Source organism: Dipteris shenzhenensis, chromosome 23 (genome assembly GCF_047967505.1).
Source record: "Dipteris shenzhenensis isolate YYH24624 ecotype China chromosome 23, Dip_SZ_1.0, whole genome shotgun sequence".
In the NCBI taxonomy this organism is placed as follows: domain Eukaryota; kingdom Viridiplantae; phylum Streptophyta; class Polypodiopsida; order Gleicheniales; family Dipteridaceae; genus Dipteris; species Dipteris shenzhenensis.
In genome coordinates, this window is record NC_141618.1 from 12166604 (window position 1) to 12186399 (window position 19796).

Here is a 19796-nt window from a genome sequence, read left to right on the forward strand (position 1 = left end):
TATGTGAATCTCAAGGACTTTTTCAATTCGATGTAGTTTTGCGGATGCCTTGGTTCCATCGAAAAGGAGTGCGTCTTATGATGCCCAAAAGAACACTTGTTTTCACTCATAGAATAGAGAGCATTGGATTGTTGCCAAGGAAAGAGGAGAAACTATTCCAGTTGTATCCAGTGTTTTTGTTGGAAAATTAATACAGTCTTTGATTTCAGCTTACATGGTCTTTGTCAAGGAAAAAGAGAATGAACCAAAAGTTGAGTTGGATCCTTCAGTTCAAGAAAACAAGTGTTGTTGAGACAGAGGAACACTTTCTTTGCACCTGCCCAGCCTACTATGAGATCCGGGAACGAGATACCACTGCCTCTATCAAGATGGGAGTGGCTTCGGCCCACTATCACGCTTGATCCATTTCCATGACTAGGTCTGCATTGGGCTCTACCTGCTTGAGATGCGCCCACATGGGGAGACCTTGCTACGACAGATGAGAGAGCAGCAGGAGGCGATCGCACCCACAGGATGGGGAGGTTGACCACAGACAACGGCACGTCACAGATTTTTATGCATTCAAGTCAGCTCCAGGACATAGTGGGGTGGAGGAGGAGGAGCTAGCTGCTATGCGGGCAATTTGGATTACCTAGAGAGGACCGCAGAGGCCACCCACGACACGGAGAGCGCCTAGAGCACACTCGATTGAGGCTCGCCCTATCATAGCTTTCTGCAAAGGAAACCGCCTGAGACGAGGGGTCACTTTGAACATAGCTCAGCGGGTTCAAAGATCGAGGAGATCACGCCCCCTCCGACGCCACAGTAAGAGACAGCCAAACAGACTCAAATTTGAGACATTCACGACTCATAGATGAGCCATTAGAGTGCCCGGTTTTGGTTTTTGAATTTCCAGTTCCAATTCCAGTTCTCAACCTGGCCCCGATAGCAGATAGCACATGATATGATATTTTTTGTACTTGTTTTTGCTTGAGCCATTGAGCTCTTTTTATTTCAGCACAATACTCAGCAAAGGGTCTTAGCGCACCCTTTGCCTCAGCCCCTTGTGGCTTGTATGAGTTTTTCTCTTTGGTGTCACTTTGTCCCATAGGCCCACGATGCCTTCTCTCTCTCTGTCTCTCATTGATGAGCTTGAGACAATTATGCAGACACTGGGGGGGACCTGATACTCTCTTGTTGGCACACTGATTTGGATCTTGCTTTACGCAGATGGCGTGGTACTCATATCTTCCTCGGCAGAGGGTCTTCGGAGGCACTTAGATGCACTACAGTCTTTGTGTGATTTGAAGGTCAACCTTGGTAAAACCAAGGTTACGATCTTATACACATACTTGGGGGTTCTCTTTTCCAGAGCTGTTTTTACTATGAGACTGGCGATGTAGGATCTCCTGAGCAAGGGGTCGCTTCGTTGGCCAAACTAAAGGGTAGTGCTTCCGCTCACACTTTCAGGACCCTCAGACCAACGGCTTACTTTTTGACTCCTTATGCTGGGGGCTGGATCTGTCAGATACAGAGTGGGCTCGTGTGGAGCGCCTACAAGTTCTCATGTCATCACTGTGATTCGTAGTAAGCCATCGGTTCCTCACCAGACCATCCAAGCTGAGTTTGGGTCATCTCCACTGCAGCTTGATGCAACATTTCAGGTCATCACCTCCCTATATCGAGTCAGAGGCTACATGAATTGCAATTCTAGACACAGCAAATTACCATGGCTAGCATTGATGGCACTATTAGCTGCAGGTGACCAGAGATGTTGGTTTGCATACACAGAGAGGTGGCTTGAGCGACTCTGGCTCCCCATGGATAGACTTCCTCCCTTCCAGTACAGCATTGACACACCATTCTCCCCACTCAAATTAGGGCAGCCTCTTGATGTCTTGTAGATTTTCCAAAGGACAGTCACTCCTTGTGAAGCCTCTTATAGGCAAGCTTAGAGATCCATATCCAGGATTATGTGAATCTCAAGGACTTTTTCAATTCGATGTAGTTTTGCGGATGCCTTGGTTCCATCGAAAAGGAGTGCGTCTTATGATGCCCAAAAGAACACTTGTTTTCACTCATAGAATAGAGAGCATTGGATTGTTGCCAAGGAAAGAGGAGAAACTATTCCAGTTGTATCCAGTGTTTTTGTTGGAAAATTAATACAGTCTTTGATTTCAGCTTACATGGTCTTTGTCAAGGAAAAAGAGAATGAACCAAAAGTTGAGTTGGATCCTCCAGTTCAAGAAAAAATTCAGTTAGGATCAAGATCAAGAAAAAATTCAGTTTTAAGATGCTTTTAAAGATTGTTTTTCAGATTTGTTACCAGGAGAGGTACATCTAGAATGACCCTAGGATCACTTCTAGGGAAAGTCTCCAAATTGGCCACCTTATAGGTTGAGTGCAGCCCAATTCGTGGAGATCATGGCCTTGGTACAAGAGTGCTCCCTAAAGGACTTATCTGACCTAGTTCTTCTCCTTTTTGCTCACCCATCTTGTTTGTTTAGAAGAAGGATGGGTCTTATCGTATGTGTGTTGACTATAGAGACCTTAATAAGATGGCTGTCAAGAATAGGCTTCCGATTTCATGCATAGATGATGTGTTGGATAGGTTGAAGGGAGCCACTATTTCAGCAAGATTGATTTAAAGAGTCGTGTTATCTTCACAAAAGAAGGATTCATCCCGAGGATATCCATAAAATGGCTTTTCGAACAACTTTTGGATGATATGAATTCTTAGTCATGCCCTTTGGCTTAATAAATACTCCAATACCTTTAACTGGATGATGGATTGGATCTTCGGACCCCAGATACATTTAACAGGTACTTTCTTTGATGACATTTTGGCATTTTCAAAGTGAGAACAAGAACATAAGAGACATCTAGCCACGATGTTCCAAGAACTCAGAGACAATAAGCTTTTTATCAATGGAAAGAAAAGCGAATTCTTTTTGGATGCAATCCATTTTTGGGACTTCGTTTGTACTACAGCAAGCTCATCAGACATTTCGTTGATATTGCAGCCTTGCTACACGATTTGACCAAGAAATTTGCATTTTTTAGATGGGAGTGCGACAAAGGACCGCTTTTAACACTCTCAAGGAGAAGTTAACCAGGGATCCTGTTCTCATTGTTCCCAATCTACAAAAACCCTTTGATGTGGACTGCGATGCTTGTGGGGAGTGTGTTGGAGCTGCTTTTCATCAAGATGGATATGTGGTGGCCTATGAAAGTAGGAGATTGTGTGATGCCAAGAGACATATGGGGACATATGAGAAAGTTATATTAGCTGTATACAGTTCATGCTCTTACTATCTGGAAACACTATCTTTTAGGGGCTGACTTTATGGTTAAGATGGATCACCAAAGTTATTAGATACTTCTTGACCCAAACTAAGGTCTCAGAAAAGCATTTGAGATGGGAGAGCTTTCTGTCCATAGTCCATTTTCAGATTGTGCATACTCCAGGAGCACATATTTAGAGTGACGGATGCCCTTTCCAGGAGGCCTCAAGCAAATAACGTCACCATAGCCCATCATAGAGACCTTGAGAAGATGAAAGAGCACTATTTACAAGACTCAGATTTCAGAAGGATCATGAAGAATATTCAGCAAAGCCAGTCAACCAGCTAGTATTCTCTTAAGGATGGGTATCACTTGAAGGACAACCATCGGGGCGGGTGTGTGACCTTTGATATGAGGATGAAGAGTAATGGAGGAATCTCATGCACCGCTCTATGCAGGTCGTTGAGGCATCTCTAGTGAGCCAATCAATGAAGTTGCATGCTAGAGAATTGGAAGATTTACAATGCTTTCCACGTGATTCCTCTAAAGAAATATCAAGGACCAGAACCCATGGAGCTAGTTCAAGAAGAACCACTAGAACCCATGGAACCAGTTAAGAAGAACCACTAGAGGTGGAAGAAATCGAGGAGATCCTCCAACCAGAACAAATTGTGTATCACATAGAGAAGAAAGGACCCAGAGGCAAGGTTACCCACAGGTATCTTGCCAAGTTCAAGAACTACTCGGCACTAGATGCCAAGTGGGTAGATGACGAGGTTTTCTTAGAGTACCCCAAATTTACAGTTGTACCAAGAAGCTTTTCAGTTGAGGGAAATTGATAAGAAGCCGAGGGGATGTTGTGAAAGTTGTACTACTCGCAAGAAATAAAGAGGAATCTTTCATGTTGACTCTAGTCAAAGAAAGTTGACTTCAGTTAACTAGAACAAGTTTTGTTTTCCTTTGTGTTTCATTGGTTAAAGAGCACTGTGGGAATGCCCACAAGGGACTAGGATTAGTCCAAGAACTAGAATGCATGCATTTGGCTAAACTCTTATGGGTTAAAGTGTTGGATATTGTTTGTGCAATGTGTAGGACTTTGGAGAGTGCTTAATTCCCCCACTTCTTAAGGGGAAAAGCACAAGACAAGTGGCACCCCACTTTATTGGAGGGCTCAGTCTCCTACCACACTCTCTCTACAATAGATTGTATTCAAGCCCAATCGTTGAGTTTCTCTTTGCTGTTCAAGATTTCCAGCCCTCAGATGAAAAATTTATGCAAGTGCGGTTTGTTCCAGGAAGTTGTGAATTGATTTTTGGTGCTGCGATGAAATCACTACAATAGGCCACAAATTTTGTATTAACTTTAGTTTTTTAGATAGACCATTTGTCACAAGATTGTCCTTCCCTTTAATATTTTCGTCATGAAAGTTCCAAATATTATTTTCCTTAATTATGCCAACATAAGTTTATGCATTTTTCTACAACACAAAGATTGGCATGTCCATGTGCCATGATTGACACTGGATAGTAAGTAAGAGCTGCCTTGAGATCTTTGAAAGCAGGCCGTTTTGATGGGGAAAAGGAAGAGGAAGGGTGGAGGGGGGGACCTGGTGTGGTAGAGGTGTGGTGGACCGTGGGTTTCACAAAGGAGTCCACATTTGTCCCTGGACAATCCATGTGATTCAGGCCTTCCAACAGAATAAAAGACGGGTGAACTGGAGGGGAGAAATGGGGGAGGGTTTGGTGTTTGGGCCGGTTGGACGAAAAATAAGAAAGAAGAAGAATTATGGAACCACTAAAACGGTTTGTCTCATGGCAAACAGATTTCGAACAATTGTAGATTACAACACTAGGATGTGGGCGTAACCACACAAGGTCTGTGCTCCATGACAAGCTGGTTCGCCATCCAGACTGAATAATAGAGTGCCTTACAGCCATAAGAGTATTAGAGGGTCCACAAGGTAAAGGCAAGGCTTGATACTGTTGTTTAGTAACTGATATGGTTCCTTAACGAAGTATGAGAGAGAATGGTCTTAAAGGAAGATGGCATGGTATCTTTGCTATGGATGTGGAAAATCTAGAAAATATCTTGCTGAACCAAGTGGATATGCAGGTGGTAACATTCTTTCCCCCTTCAGGTGTTTGTCCTAATACTCAATAATAATCCTATTCCTAAGTTGTTTTTGTCTATTATCTAGAACCTTTTCAGGTTCCTGTGGAACATTGGTCAAACTCCTGTGGAACATTGGTCAAACTCTCCAAGTCTGTTAGTTCTTTTGGAGATATTAAACTGTCTCCATCTCCAAGTTTCCCCTTGATTCCTCTCACATGGAAAACTGGATGAACTCACATTGGAGGGAGTCTTGGTCACCGATTATGTCACTAGGAAAACCATAAAGTCGAATAGTTGCTCTATTAATTGTTGTGCTAGTTTCGGTGCCTTTACATTGTCCTAGTAGGTATAAACTGCGCAAGTTTGGTAAGTCAATCAATTCCGACCTAAGTTGCATCATGTTCTCTACTTGTTTGGGATAACCTTGTGGCAATATCTATAGAAATACTTTCCCACTTAGCATCAAGAATTGGTAGGGGATGCAACATGCCTCCAATATTAAAGTGTTCTACTATATTGATTTGGCATTGTTGGCATTTAACCATGTAGTCGTGAACATACACTTTCATTCTCATCCAATAAAAGTTCCATTTGACCAAATCATAGGTCGTTTGTATCCTAGGATGAACACTAGGATTGTCATGACATTCATATACACTCTTTTTCTTTATGTCATCCCTATCAGATTATATACAAACTTTACTTGTGGAATAACAATTCATTATGGATTATATATTGATTTCTGGCCTCATTCTCAAAGGTAACATTCTCTCAATCCTAAGGATCCTTATCCACTTCTTTGCCCTCTGAGAGAATGGTAGAAATAAGTTCCTATCTCAACAAAACTTAGCACATTTACCTCTCCAATCCTATTGAAAGCATCCACTGCTACTACATCTAATGTGAAAAATAAACACTTGTATCAACTTTGTCCATCTGGCCTTTCTTTCTCTCAAGTTAGGCTGATTACAGAAATACTTAAGGGGTTCATGATCCACTATAACCTTGAAAGTCAAACCATATAAATAAGGTCTCTATACTTTCAAGGCATGTATTCCCGCATACTTTAGTTGAGAATCATTCAGCTTTTTACTTTCAAAGACAATAGGTCTCCCCTCTTGGAAAAGAGCAGCACTATTGCAAAATCACTAGCATCTATTTCAATCACAAACGGGTTGTTAGGATCAACAATAGCTAGCATAAATGCCTTCGTAACCTCAGAACTATTGTTGAACTCTTTATTCCAACTTACAAGGTTGTTGCTCTTTTACCCCCTTCAGAAGTTTTGCTATGGGCAGAGCTATCTGAGCATAATCTTGAATATGATTTTAGGAAAATACCGTAAGCCTAGAAAAGACCATATCTTTCTAACAGTCTGAGGGGTAGGCCATTTTAGTACCTTCCTAAAATCATCTATACAAATCCCATCGTTGGAGATGTTTCAAAGAGTCACATTTCGACTCTTTGGCATACAACTTCTTGCGCCTTACGGTATCCAAAACAATTCTAAGATGGGTTTCATGCTCTGTCAATGTTTTATTGTATACCCACCAGAAACTTGCCCAAATAGGGCTTGAATATATCATTCATCAGTTGCTGGGCCTTCGTGAAATCGAAAGGTAAGACTAGGAATTTTCTAATGCCCTTGCCTTGTTCTAAACCCAGTTTCATAAATATCCCCTTCATCACTACGCATGATACCCTGTAAGTAGATCAATTTTAGTAAATTACTTAGGACCTTCTAGTCGATCTACGAGGTCATCCAATCTAGAAATGGGATATTTATTTGCTATGGTAAACTTATTCAGATTTTTATAGTTAACACACAGGTGTATTCCAGCATCTTTCTTATCAACTAATAACACCTCTGCCTCCTATGGGGATTTACTTCATCCTCAAATAATCTTTGAGCTGGCTCGCTTTCTAGTCTTCTTCCTTTTTCCTCAACCAAAGTGGGCTCATTAAAAGGTTGTACCATAAAGTAGATCAATCTTATGGTCAACACCCCGAGAAAGTGATAATCGATAAGGCACGTCCATGTAATCACTCTTTTTCTTTTTATTAATAATTTCTTGTGAGAGTCTCGAATTGTTTTGGTATGACGTACAGTAGAATACTCAAAAGAAAAAGTAATGACTATACATTGATGAAATTCAAATTTTGGATCATGAGATGCATTACATATTTTGAAACATCTATAATATTCGAAGATAGTTTTAAAAAATTACTTATATTCAAAGATGGTTCAAATCTATAATAATCGAAGATGGTTCAACAAAATTACTTTGAAATGGCCATTTCGGACAAAATGAATGGCATGACTTTTACAATCAATTTTCAAAGTTCCATTTTTTTGATAAAACCACTTTATCCCCAACATCAGATCTACCCTACCTGGATTCATTATAGGGAACAACAACTCTTCCATGTCATCTTTGAATCTGGAAGGAATCTTTGGATCCCAAATTTGTTCTTCCCCTAACACCATCTGCACCCAATTCAAGTGGTCGCTAGGTGTGGTTGGGATTTAGAGCCTCTGTGTGAGTTTATGATCAATAAATTTTGAGTATACCCTGGATCAAATAGGTTACAACCTTTGTAGGCCATCTTCTGGTGGTTCTAGTGATGCCCTATAGGCCATGGTATGTGCCTTGTAGCCTATAGGCATAAATATAGGCACTTATAGTGTTAGTGCCTTTTAGGCCACATAGGACACTTAGTCCTATGTGACACCTAGGACACTTAGTCCTAGGTCTAGGTACAAGTACTTTGTACTCTTTCTTTTTCACTACACTAGTTGACGTGACAGCTGATTATCATCGACTCTTTGTATTCTCTCTTTTGCCTATCGATCCTACAGTGGTATTAGAGCTAGGCTTGACTCGTCTTCTCTTGCACCTGGACTCACATCAGCTCCCTTCAGCTTCACTGCCCCTTCATCCGTACAGTCGTACGGTACGGATGACCGTACCTACAGCATGCTCCGTACTTAGCCGTACAGCCGTACAGCTTTGTACCTGAGCAGCCGTGCAGACCGTACTCTGCCTGCACACAGGGACGACCGTACTCTGCCAGCTCTGTACTCCGTTTCGTACTGCGCCGTACATCTCTCCGTACAGATGTACTGAAGGTCTAGTGCCTGTTCCGTACTGCATTCAGTACCTGCGTCGCCGTACATCGTATTGTGTGGTACCCTTACCCTGTACCTGCATCCGTACGTTGGATTTTGTACTGCCCGTACAGTGTACTTGCATCGTCGTACAGTTGTACTTGCACTCTGTACAGGCACAGTACATGTTCAGTACCTGCTTCCGTACAGGCATCGTATCTGTTTCCGTATTGTACTTCCGTACTTTTGCCGTACAGCGCTCCGCACAACGTAACAAATCGGTACAGCTTGTACATGCTCTAGGTATTCCGTATAGTTTCACACGTATGAAACTATTGTCAAAATCCGTACTAGCTGGCATTGGCTGTGAATCCGGACATTGGCAGTTCTTGGGGCTTTCATTGCTTTTTGGACAGCTCCTTGATCGTTTTCAGTTCAAGGATTGCAAGCCAATCTCTACTCCAGTGGACCTTGTCTTCAAATTCTCAGCTCATGATGGGAGCCCACCATGTGATATCACTCTTTATCAGCAGGCTATTGGATGCCTTATTTATTTATGTCACACCAGACCTGACTTATACTATGCAGTATCTCAGCTCAGCAGATTCATGCACATGCCCAGTTCACAGCATTGGCAGGCAGTGAAGAGAGTCTTTAGATATCTCAGAGGCACTCAGGATTTAGCCCTCTTCTATGGTGATCAGGGTTCACTTACCATGGGGCAGGGTGTTCCGACACCAGAGTGTCACATACCGGCAATTGTTTTTTGCTTGGCAATTCATGTGTCTCTTGGCTTAGCAAGAAGCAACCAACAGTTGCCACATCTAGCTGTGAGGCTGAGTACAGGGCAGCTTTCACTGCTACAATAGAGTGTGTTTGGCTTCGACAGTTACTTATAGATCTTGGTATACGCCAGACATCCTCCACTATGGTCTACACTGACAGCCAGAGTGCTTTGGCCATTGCGCGTAACCCAGTGTTTCATGCGCATACCAAGCATATTGAAGTTCACTATCATTATTTTGGGAGCAGTTGTCAGCAGGAGACATAGAGTTGTCCTATCTTCCCACAGAGGCCAACATAGCAGATATGTTTACAAAGGCACTTCCTCATCCCAAGTTCGAAGTCTTCCGACAGGTTTTACACTTGGTTCCCTTTGTTACATGATCTGACATCCCTTGTACATTCATAGGTGGCTATATCTTTTTGGATGAACATGTGCCACCATGATCAGAAAATACCAGGTATTCTGAGACGTTTCGAGAATACTTCAGCCCATCCCATGGAGGGGGGTTTGTAGGCCATCTTTTGGTGGTTCTAGTGATGCCCTATAGGCCATGGTATGTGCCTTGTAGGCATAAATATAGGCACTTATAGTGTTAGTGCCTTTTAGGCCACATAGGACACTTAGTCCTATGTGACACCTAGGACACTTAGTCCTAGGTCTAGGTACAAGTACTTTGTACTCTTTCTTTTTCACTACACTAGTTGACGTGACGGCTGATTATCATCGACTCTTTGTATTCTCTCTTTTGCCTATTGATCCTACAACCTTCATGACGTAATATGGTTCTTTTCATCTTAATTAAATCATTAGGTCTAAACAGAATTTGACTAAGTGCACAATCACAACATCAGATGACTCCAAATGAAAAATTTTAATTGAGGAAATCACTAACCACCAGTGACTTCCATCATCTGGATAGTCTTACTAGTCTCCATAGGGCAGTCGTTACTCAAGTTCTTGGGCTGCGTAAATTGGAAACATAATTCCTCTTTGCGTGCCTTGGCTAACTTTGCAAGATCTCACACGGTACAGTTCGACACCCAAGGTTGACTCAAGCCATTAACGGGGAAATATACTTCTCTGGGTAATCTATTGTAAAAAGCACAATAATTAAGACGTCTTGTTTTTATAATAATGATAATAAAGGTTAGGCCTTTTGTAAATATGTACATCATCTGGAACTTTCTATACTTGATGGCAAAACTTCAAATCCTTTTGGTTCTCTTGGGACTCTTAAATAAAAAATGTCATCTCGTGTCTCTCTCTCTCTCTCTCTCTCTCCCCTCTTCCTTTTGTTAGCAGCCTATATTACAAGTTTTAGTCTTGAACTTGGCAGTAACAGAGTTGTATGATGGCAGGCGGGCATTTCTCGAGCTGTATATGTCACTGCAATCTCATCTTTCACCTGATGTCAACCTTATAGGTGTTTCATATGGGAAAATCAAGGTATTTTCTCTCTTGTATCACTTGAGAATAAACTGGGAAGCCTTTTCATGAGATGTGCAAAACTATACGACCACACTAAATAGAAACAAAAACCGAACATTTTCATGAGCTGAAAAGCCAAGCATGAGAAGAGATCTTCCAAAACAGGGGGAAATTTACTTGAATATGCTGTAGGCATGTGCCTCTTTATAGAGAAACAGATGCACAAAACACAGTTGGAATTTTTGCACAGAGTTTGTAATGGATTCTGTGCTGCCTTATTTAAAATTGCTGGGTTTTGGCAGGCAATGTCAAAGCCTTATCTCAAGGCCAAAGACACATTTTTGAGCTCTCCATCTTGTGCAGATTGGTTAGTCAAGCCTGCAGTTTATCAATCATTCCATATTACTCGTTGTTGAAAGCAGTTTTCACTTTTATTGATGCACCCACTCTCCCATGTCGGTGCTCAAATTTTTGTAAAAATAATCTGGCCCACTCTCTCATATTCTGAAGGTTGAAGCATTTAAGCGATTCATATCAGGCAGTGATTTTTACATGACCAAAATTTTAAAGGCTTGCTTGCAAGGTGCTAGATGTATTAACATTGTCTCAGGATCCTGCTCCTCTGCTAGCCTCCCTGCTGCTTACAGCCCACATGCACCTCTTTGTCATCCGTTGGCTCTTTACCCTGTTTCTCAGCTGTGCATGATTTTCATCATTCTGATCTCGGCGTAGAGTATCTCCGCAATTTCCAAGTCTGTGTGAAGTCCTCTTTTGTGTCTGGTTTTTAGGTTTTTATGTATGATTTGCCCCTGTTTTGCCCATCGCTCTTCCGCTTATTGCTTACCTTTTTCCCACTTTTACCTGTACTTTTACTTTGTCAGCGTCGTCTTATGGCCTGTGTGTTTCAAGTGTGTTGGCAGGCTATCATCAAGGATATCGCTGTTTGTAAGATATGAGGCTTCTTCAACAAAGTGAACATTCAAAGAAACTAGCTAAAAATGCTATCTGCTGCCATGCCTAGATCTATGAGTTTATAGGTATTAGAAGGATTAGCTGCCCTTATTCCTAATCCCCACAGACCTTTTCTTCTTAAAGGAGACAAAAATTTAAAGAAGGAAATTTCCAAGGTTTTGCTAGAAGTTTTAAAGTCGAACCTTAATTTGTTGAAACCATAGGACTAGAAGAGAGCCATAAAAGAGCTACTAACACAGGTCTAAGTGTGAGATCGGCTAGAATGGAAAGACCTCCACCTAGCAAGAGGCTGAAAAAGAGCCAATGAAAACTATTATAGCCAGTCTACAATTTAATGGTGGTCGGAATTTCAGATGTACCATTTGTGCTAGGAGCAGATGCAAATGTGGTCCAAGATGAATGACTGATGGTTTTTGAAAGTAAAAGACAGATTCATCACAACAAATATATTTTGCCTATGCGTTGAAGGCATGGGGATACTCTTTATATGCTGCTAAGCTTGAGATCATCACAGCTTGAGAAAGTATCAAACGCTTGTGTATCTAGCTTGAGCTAAGAGGCTGAACGACCAAGTGGATTGAGTTAATCCAATAGATTTTTTCTTTGAGATCTCATGAGGGTAAAGATAATCAAGTCATTGATGTCCATAGCCAAAGGCCAATACATTTAACAATTTTGTAATGATTTTCTCGTTAAACGATAGATGTGAGCATGATGCATGTAACATATGAAAGGAACTTTATAATGCGTGAAGCTCCCGTACGAGGCATAGTTGAGACTTTAGATGTTATTTTTGGTGTTAGAAGAGCAACAAAGGGAAATGGAAGGGCGAATACCCCCATCTCTTCAAGCAAAGTTGCAACAAGCCGAGAGAGATTCTAATGCTTAGGACAAGCAAAATTAGTATGAAATGCATGCACAAAAAGACTCAAATCTGATCAAAGATGCTGTACTGGAGACAGGCTGCTGCTGCTCCCCGCTCCCTCCTGCTGCCCTCCTCGCTGCTCCCTCCCTCCCCTCCTTGCTGCTTCCTCCCTCCCCCCTACCCTCGACTCCCCTCCTTCTCTTCCGCTGCTGCAGCCCCCCCTGCGCGCTGCCTCCTCCCTCTTGTGCACTGCCTCCCCCTTGCGCGCTACCTCCTCCCCTCTGCGCGCTGCCTCCCCCCTGCGCGCTGCCTCCTCCCTCCCCTCCCCCTTGCCTGCTGCTCCCCCCTGCGCTGCTGCAGCGCCCCCCCCGCTGCCTCCCCCTTGTGCGCTACCTCCTCCCCTCTGCGCGCTGGCTCCCCCCTGCGTGCTGCCTCCTCCCTCCCCTCCCCCTTGCCTGCTGCTCCCCCCTGCGCTGCTTCTCCTCCCTGCGCTGCTTCCAGCGCCCCCCTGCGCTGATTCAGCCCCCCCTCGCTGCTGCCAGCCCCTCCCCCTCCCTCTCTTCCACTCCTCCTCTCCTCTTCCTTCTTCCTCTCCCTTTGCTGCCCCCTCTTCTTCCTCTTGCTGACTCCTCCTCTCCTTGCTCATTCCTCTCTCTCTCTCTCCTTCCTTTCGCCCTCTCCCCTCATCTGGAGTACCCCTATTTTTGTTAGGGGTCTCCTGGGCTTCAAGAAAGCAGACGGAGTTCTTGTTTTGGTTTTGAATCGGCCTTTCCCACCTCGATTGACGAATGGGTTCCCATTCAGTCAATCCGTTACCGCCCACACCGGCCGCGAGAACCGTCACTTTCTCAAAAGACGAGCTGCAGCAGCTGCAAAAGGATTTGGAGCATGAGTGTTCCACGACTCTCTTCGCACGCATCCATGGCTCCCACCCCTCCAGGTCACAAGCTAGAGATTGGATGCTTGTGGCACTTCCCCAGGAGCTCGCCCCCCACCTTAAGGATGTTCGTTTGTTGGGACGAGGTTTCTTTCAGCTGTGCCTAGATTCCCCGGACGTCATGAGAGACCTGCTACAGGCTGATTTTCTTTTTCTAGGCTTCAGGAGGATTTTTTTGTTTCCCTTTCAACTGGGCTTTGACCCAGTTGAAGAGGACAAGCAGGGAATTTCTGTTTTCATCAGATTCCCTGGTCTTCCCTCAGTTTATCACCGGCTACTTTCAGTTATTGGCGAGAGGTTTGGTGTGGTAGCAGAGATCCCCCCTCTTCCTAGCGAACCCTCTTCGGCTGCTGAGGCGGTCAGGATGGATGGGGTACCTAGGGTTAGGGTCATTGTCCAAGACCCCAATATTTCAGATGACCACATCATGCTACAACGACCCGATGGGTCCTTCTTCCGCCAGAGATTTGAGGTTGCAGGTCGGCAGGACGAGTGCAGGATTTGCAGATCCTTGGGGCACTTCGCCAGAGATTGCCCAAAGAAGAAAAAGAGGCCTAGAAAGCAACCAGCTCGTACTAGCTTACGACAGAGAGCTGGAGCAAGACCTACCGCTCCACAGGCTCTGCCTCAGACATAGGCTCCCCCCCCTCCTAGGGCTACCCGAGTCCCTCCTGCACCTCGCACCATCTCTGGCCCATGGTGGGTTCCGGCCGCGGTAGGCCCTCTACTTCAGATCACACATCCACCGCTTCGGAGGCTACCCCCTTGAAGCCTCGGGAGGAGACTAGTGTTCAGGAGCCTTGTTCGACCCCATCCTTGGATCAGGCTGTACCTTCCTCAGCAGCCCAGGTTGTTGGCACCTCGTCCGCAGCACTTCTTGATCAGGACTTGATCAGGATCCAGTACAGGTGCCTCCTTCTTTGGATAGAGGGAAGGGGGTCTTACATTCTATCCCTGCTTCGGTAGGAATCCTTCGTGCACCCTCCCCAGGACTGGCTCAGCGGAACTCCTTTTCTGCTTTGGAGGACCTCTCTGAACTCCCAGATGATGATTTTGTACCTTCTACATTCGGAGAGCCAGTTATCGGCATCCCTTGTGAGAGATCCTTCTCTCTTTCACCTATGGACTTTCCTCCCCTTGGAACTCGTGTGTATGGCAAGAGGTCAGCTCCGGCAGAGGGTTCTTTTTCCGCCACCAGGTCGGATAAGGTATTCCAACCCACTTCCTCCCACCAATGAGGATAGCCAATTGGAATATACAGGGATTGGGCGGCATCCCTCATCGCCGTTGCAGACAGCTGATCAGGAATCAGCTCCATCCAGGTGTTTCAGGTGGTTCCCTACACATTCTTTTTCTTCAGGAACACAAATTGGATGTCAGAGATTGCTCCAAGTCAGGTAAGCTGCTTTCAGGCCGGACTTTTTGGCTTCCTGCCTTGGGAACCAGAGGAGGTACATGCATATCAGTTTCAGATTCTATTCTCCCTCTGATCATTGGACACGGCACCATAACCCCCTCCAGGCCCAGTCGGTTTTACTTCTGATTGATGGACGTAAGGTTGGTTTCCTCAACCTCTATGCTCCGAACAACAGAGGGGACCATGTTCTATTCTGGAAAGAGTTGCTCTCGTGGGCTGACATTGCATATTCATGGATTATTGGAGGTGACTTCAACATGGTTGAGGCACCTTCTGATAAGCAAGGGGGCAGAGAAGGTGGTATTCATTCCCTCGAGAGAGCAGCTTGGGATGCCTTCTTATTCAGGTTCAGTGGCAGAGATGTTTGGTCAGATGATGCATTTCATATTCAGTCTCTGTCACTTTAGTTTTCATGGTCGAACCATAGGGTGCATATGCCTATCCATGCTCGGATTGACAGATTCTATGTGGATGATTGGGCTCTTGATAGAGGGGGGACAGTTTGCATTGCACCTGGTGTTTCCACTTCTGACCATTTTCCAGTAGTTCTGTCCATCTCAAAGGCCCATCTGAGAGGACGGTGTCACAGTATCAATATCCCGGATGCCTTATACACGGATGAGACTCTCACAAAGGCAGTCTTGGAGATCTGGGTTTCTCACATGTAGGGGGGGGTGATCAGTCCTTCACATGTGGCCACAGCACTTGCCAGTATCAGCGACTTTTATCACTCCGTTGCTAGTGCTCGGCGAGGTGAGGTACTCAGGTGGGAGGTTGGTATCCGCCGGCAGTTGGCAGCCTTGCAGAGGGAGGAGCAGAGACGACCATCAGATGCTTGGATACAAGAGCGCCTTGCTGCGGCAAGGGCTCACTTGCAGACATTGCTTGATCAGAGAGCAAAGTATGCCTTCCATGCACGGGAGTCATTTTGGATACAAATGGGAGGGAGAGTCAATAAACACTTTTTCTCTACACTTGGTCCCAGACATAGTAGAGAGAGTGTCAGGCAGCTTATTGACTCTGACGGCATTTTGCAGTCTCATCCGAATACCGTCTTGCACTTAGCGACAGCATTTTATGCCTCCCTCCTTTCCGCAGATCACGACACACAGGCCACAGATGTGGCTAGAGAGAAAGTTTGGCAGAGTTTACCTGTGTTGGTCTCACCAGAGATGATATGCTTACTTGATGCACGCTTTACCAACACAGAATTCAAGTCTGCCCTCTCCGCCCTTCATAAGGGGAAATGCCCTGGTTCCGATGGTATTACTCCTTCTTTCTTTATAGCCTTTTGGGATATGATAGGTGATCCTATTACTTCAGCCCTGCAGGGCATTTGGGACTCGGATGAGATGCCTGACTCACTGACCGAGGGACTCATACACCTTATCCCGAAGGGTGGCAACATGAATTTTGTATCCCATTGGAGACCCATCACTCTATTGGGCACTTTATACAAAATCCTTGCCAAGGCAATCAGCATCCGATTGCAGCCCCTTCTTCCAGACCTCATCCATGATACTCAGACAGGCTTTGTGCATGGCAGGAGCATATTTGACAATATCTTTTCCTTTTGGGAAGCCACTAAGTGCGCTATGCAGAGCGGGCAGAAGCTGGCAATTCTAATCCTGGACTTTGAGAAAGCCTATGACAGAGTAGATTGGGGCTTTCTTGAGGGCACTCTTCTACATTTTGGTTTTTCAGATGCATGGATTAGAGGGGTGGCCTCCCTTTATAGATCAGCTCACAGCCAGGTTTTGATTGGAGGGGTAAGGGGTGACAGATTTCAGATTTCCAGATCAGTTCGTCAGGGATGCCCTTTAGCCCCCTTCCTCTTTCTTTTTGTGGCAGAAGCTATGAGTATCTTCCTTAGATCTCAGGCTGAGCTTTTTGGGTTGAGATTGCCCTTGAGACAGGAGCAGGAGCTTCTTGACTGTGAGTTGGCTGATGACACTGCTATATTTATTGAGGCCTCTTCGCAGTCACTTGATTCTTTCCGGACAGCCTTGAATATTTTTTGCTCAGCTGCAGGGGCACACATTAACAGGCATAAATCCTTCGGCTTTTGGATCAGTGATGAGGAAACTCCAGACTGGGGAGTTGACCTTGGCTTTTCCTAGATTCAGAGGGGTGTTCCTGTCAGATATCTGGGATGCGAGGTAGGGTTGGGCATTTCTCCAGCACAGTAGTTTGCCCCAGTACTAGAAAGTATAAGGAAAAAGCTACTTTTTTGGAGCTCAGCCCAACTCGACCTTGCCTCTAGAGTTGTGGTAGTGAATGAGGTTCTTTTGGCCACTGCCTGGTTTGTGTGTTCTTGCTGATGCCGGTCTAGGGATTGCATCACTCAGCTCATTAGACCAGTCAGGAATTTTTTATGGAGTGGACTTGATGGCACAGTAGATGTTGCAGCGAGGGTGGCCTGGGAGACCATTATTCTCCCTACATCTGAAGGGGGCCTTAACATCATTGACCCGGATCTGCAATGCAGGGCATTGCTTTGTAAGGTGGTGGTGAGGAGACTCATGCCTGTGCAGGAACCTTGGAAGGATTTCTTTTTTGGATGCATTTAGGCTTGCACACCAATCTTGGGAGATGATTGGGTGGACAACCCAAGATGGATTTTTACTTCAGCCCCTCTCAGATCTCCTACCTCTCCTCTCATGTCTGCCATCCTAAAAGCTTGGGGGAGCTTCAGGAACACTCTTCGAAGGGTTCCGTCCTCTACCCTAGAAGAGATTGATAGGAAGCCGGTCATTTGGAATGATAGTATACTTGATGAGCATGGCAGACCACTGGGCACTTCCCATTACATGCAGTGGTCTAGATGGGAGAGAGGCCCTACCTACACAGTAGGTACTTGGAAGGCATTTATCAGGCTACCTGAGGATCAGAGATTGCAGTCCGTGAGTCACCTCAGAGGGGTAGCACGCAAGGTTCAGCAGATAGATGCAGCCATCCCGGTGGAATGGGCAGTTCAGTTGCCTATTACTTCCACCACTTGGATGGGAGCTTTTTTGAGGACAGCAGTTCCTCTACAAGTGATTGCTCTTCGAGGTCTCGGACAAGATGCACTGGTCTTTGACGTTGGGGATGGAGGTATACTCTCTAGATCCACGGATGATATTCTTCTAGAGGTTGTCTTTCAGCCTGTCAGGATTGCTGGTTTTGTGGACCATGGAGCGGGCTTGGAGTGGTACTTAGACCCCAACCCTCTGCTTTTAGCCTTGGGATCTTGGAGGTTGTGGTTGTATGGAGGTGCACCTATCAGGTGCTTGCAGTGGGACCTAGGAGAGTGGGAGTGGATAGATCATGGGCACCGAGAGAGGGGAATTCCCTTTTTTCGTTTCACGGTTGGTAATGCCAGGAGATTTCAGCCGAATAGTAGGGGTTGGGTTCCCTCCAGCAGAGCCCCCCATTGGGACAGCTTCTTCATCACTGCAGATTTGCGTAGGAATTTCTGGAGGAGGCTCTGGAAATCCCTTAGAAATAGAAAGATCACTCTTTTCTTTTGGCTTTCTATTCATGGAGGGATTGCAGTGAACCTGTGGAGATCACGTTTTGGGGCTGATCCCACTTGCCCTCGCTGTCATTCTGCAGAGGAGTGAGTGCGACATTGCCTTTGGGACTGTAGTCAGGTGAGGACTATTTGGAAAGGGGTTGCGAGGATACTCAGCATTTTTGATACTTCCCCTTTGGGACTGTAGTCAGGTGAGGACTATTTGGAAAGGGGTTGCGAGGATACTCAGCATTTTTCATACTTCCCCTTTCTTCATGACTTGGGGATCGGTCGCATGGTTATCCCTTACTGGGCCCTAGGTGTTTTATGAGGGTGAGCCTTCTTCTTGGGCACTCTCTGTCCGCCGGCAGGTGATAGAGCCCTGCTCTCTTCAGGATGTACCACTTACTCCCTTCAGGGCTGCTCATGCTTCAGTGGACACCTCTTGGGAGATCTTGGCTAGCATTTCCTCTTGGCACATTTGGAGAGCCAGATGTACAGAGGCCTTGGATGGCACCCAGATACTCCCTTCACAGGTATTCACGGGCATTTGGACTGACACGATTCACACTTTGATAGCCATTTGGGCTAGCATGCAGGGCCCTTCACGGGCAGCCTCTTCTAGAAGGATTGTTTTTCTTCGAGTTTGAAAAGGTTCTCCCTTTTTCTCGGAGGTTTCTACTGGATTGAGATGGCACTATCAGCCCCAATTCTTTCTTTTTGGCTCTTGAGCTTTTCATGCATTGCATGGTGTATCCCGTATGGAGCTTGCTCTAACGGTTTTCTTTAATACTTAAAGAAGTCTCTTTTTGGAAAAAAAAAAGTATGAAATGCATATGCAATAGGCTCAACAAAGAGTATGGAAAGTGCAAAACATGTCACAACCACCCTATAACAGAATCAATTGAAGATCTAAGATGTATTTATCTGTCAATTCCAACTCTCATACGATAAGCAAAACAAGAAACTCCAACAATTCCATGAAAAGTTATTACGAAAAGAGGATAGCCAAAGCATACTACAACCCAAGTATAAGAGTTGTAAAACAAAAATGTACAACATTAAAGGAAGAACCCAAAAATGCCATGCAAGGGATAGATGCTCAACCCTCTTTGTTAATGCAGCTACCATGGTCAAATTATCAACACTCAGCACAGGTCAACGCAACTTACTAGTTCAAGAGACTCAAACTTGCCTATGCCTCCATAAAAAAAGCATCAAGAAGTTGGTGATGAGCTTGCACTATAGTATGAGCAAGTGGGATGCTAGAATGTTATTCTTCTATAATCCTTTGCAACCAATTTGAAGAACATGTTGTATAACAAAGCAAACTACAATGGACTTAAGGTCGACGTGCAGGTATGTTGGTTTTTATCAAGAGCTTGAACAAGATTGTTGTGGAGCTCCAC

The 19796-nt window shown here is 44.8% G+C and overlaps 1 protein-coding gene across 1 annotated transcript in view; it reads left to right on the forward strand.

Moving 5' to 3' along the window:
* The window catches only part of LOC147886988 (denosine deaminases acting on tRNA), a 90236-nt gene extending 78859 nt beyond the window's left edge, over positions 1-11377 (forward strand). Inside the window, exons 8-9 of the mRNA XM_087394473.1 lie at positions 10631-10718; positions 11003-11377. Coding sequence (XP_087250599.1) covers positions 10631-10718; positions 11003-11116 — 202 coding nt within the window. The 3' untranslated portion in view covers positions 11117-11377. The remainder of the gene's footprint in view (positions 1-10630; positions 10719-11002) is intronic.
* Positions 11378-19796: the final 8419 nt, after the last annotated feature.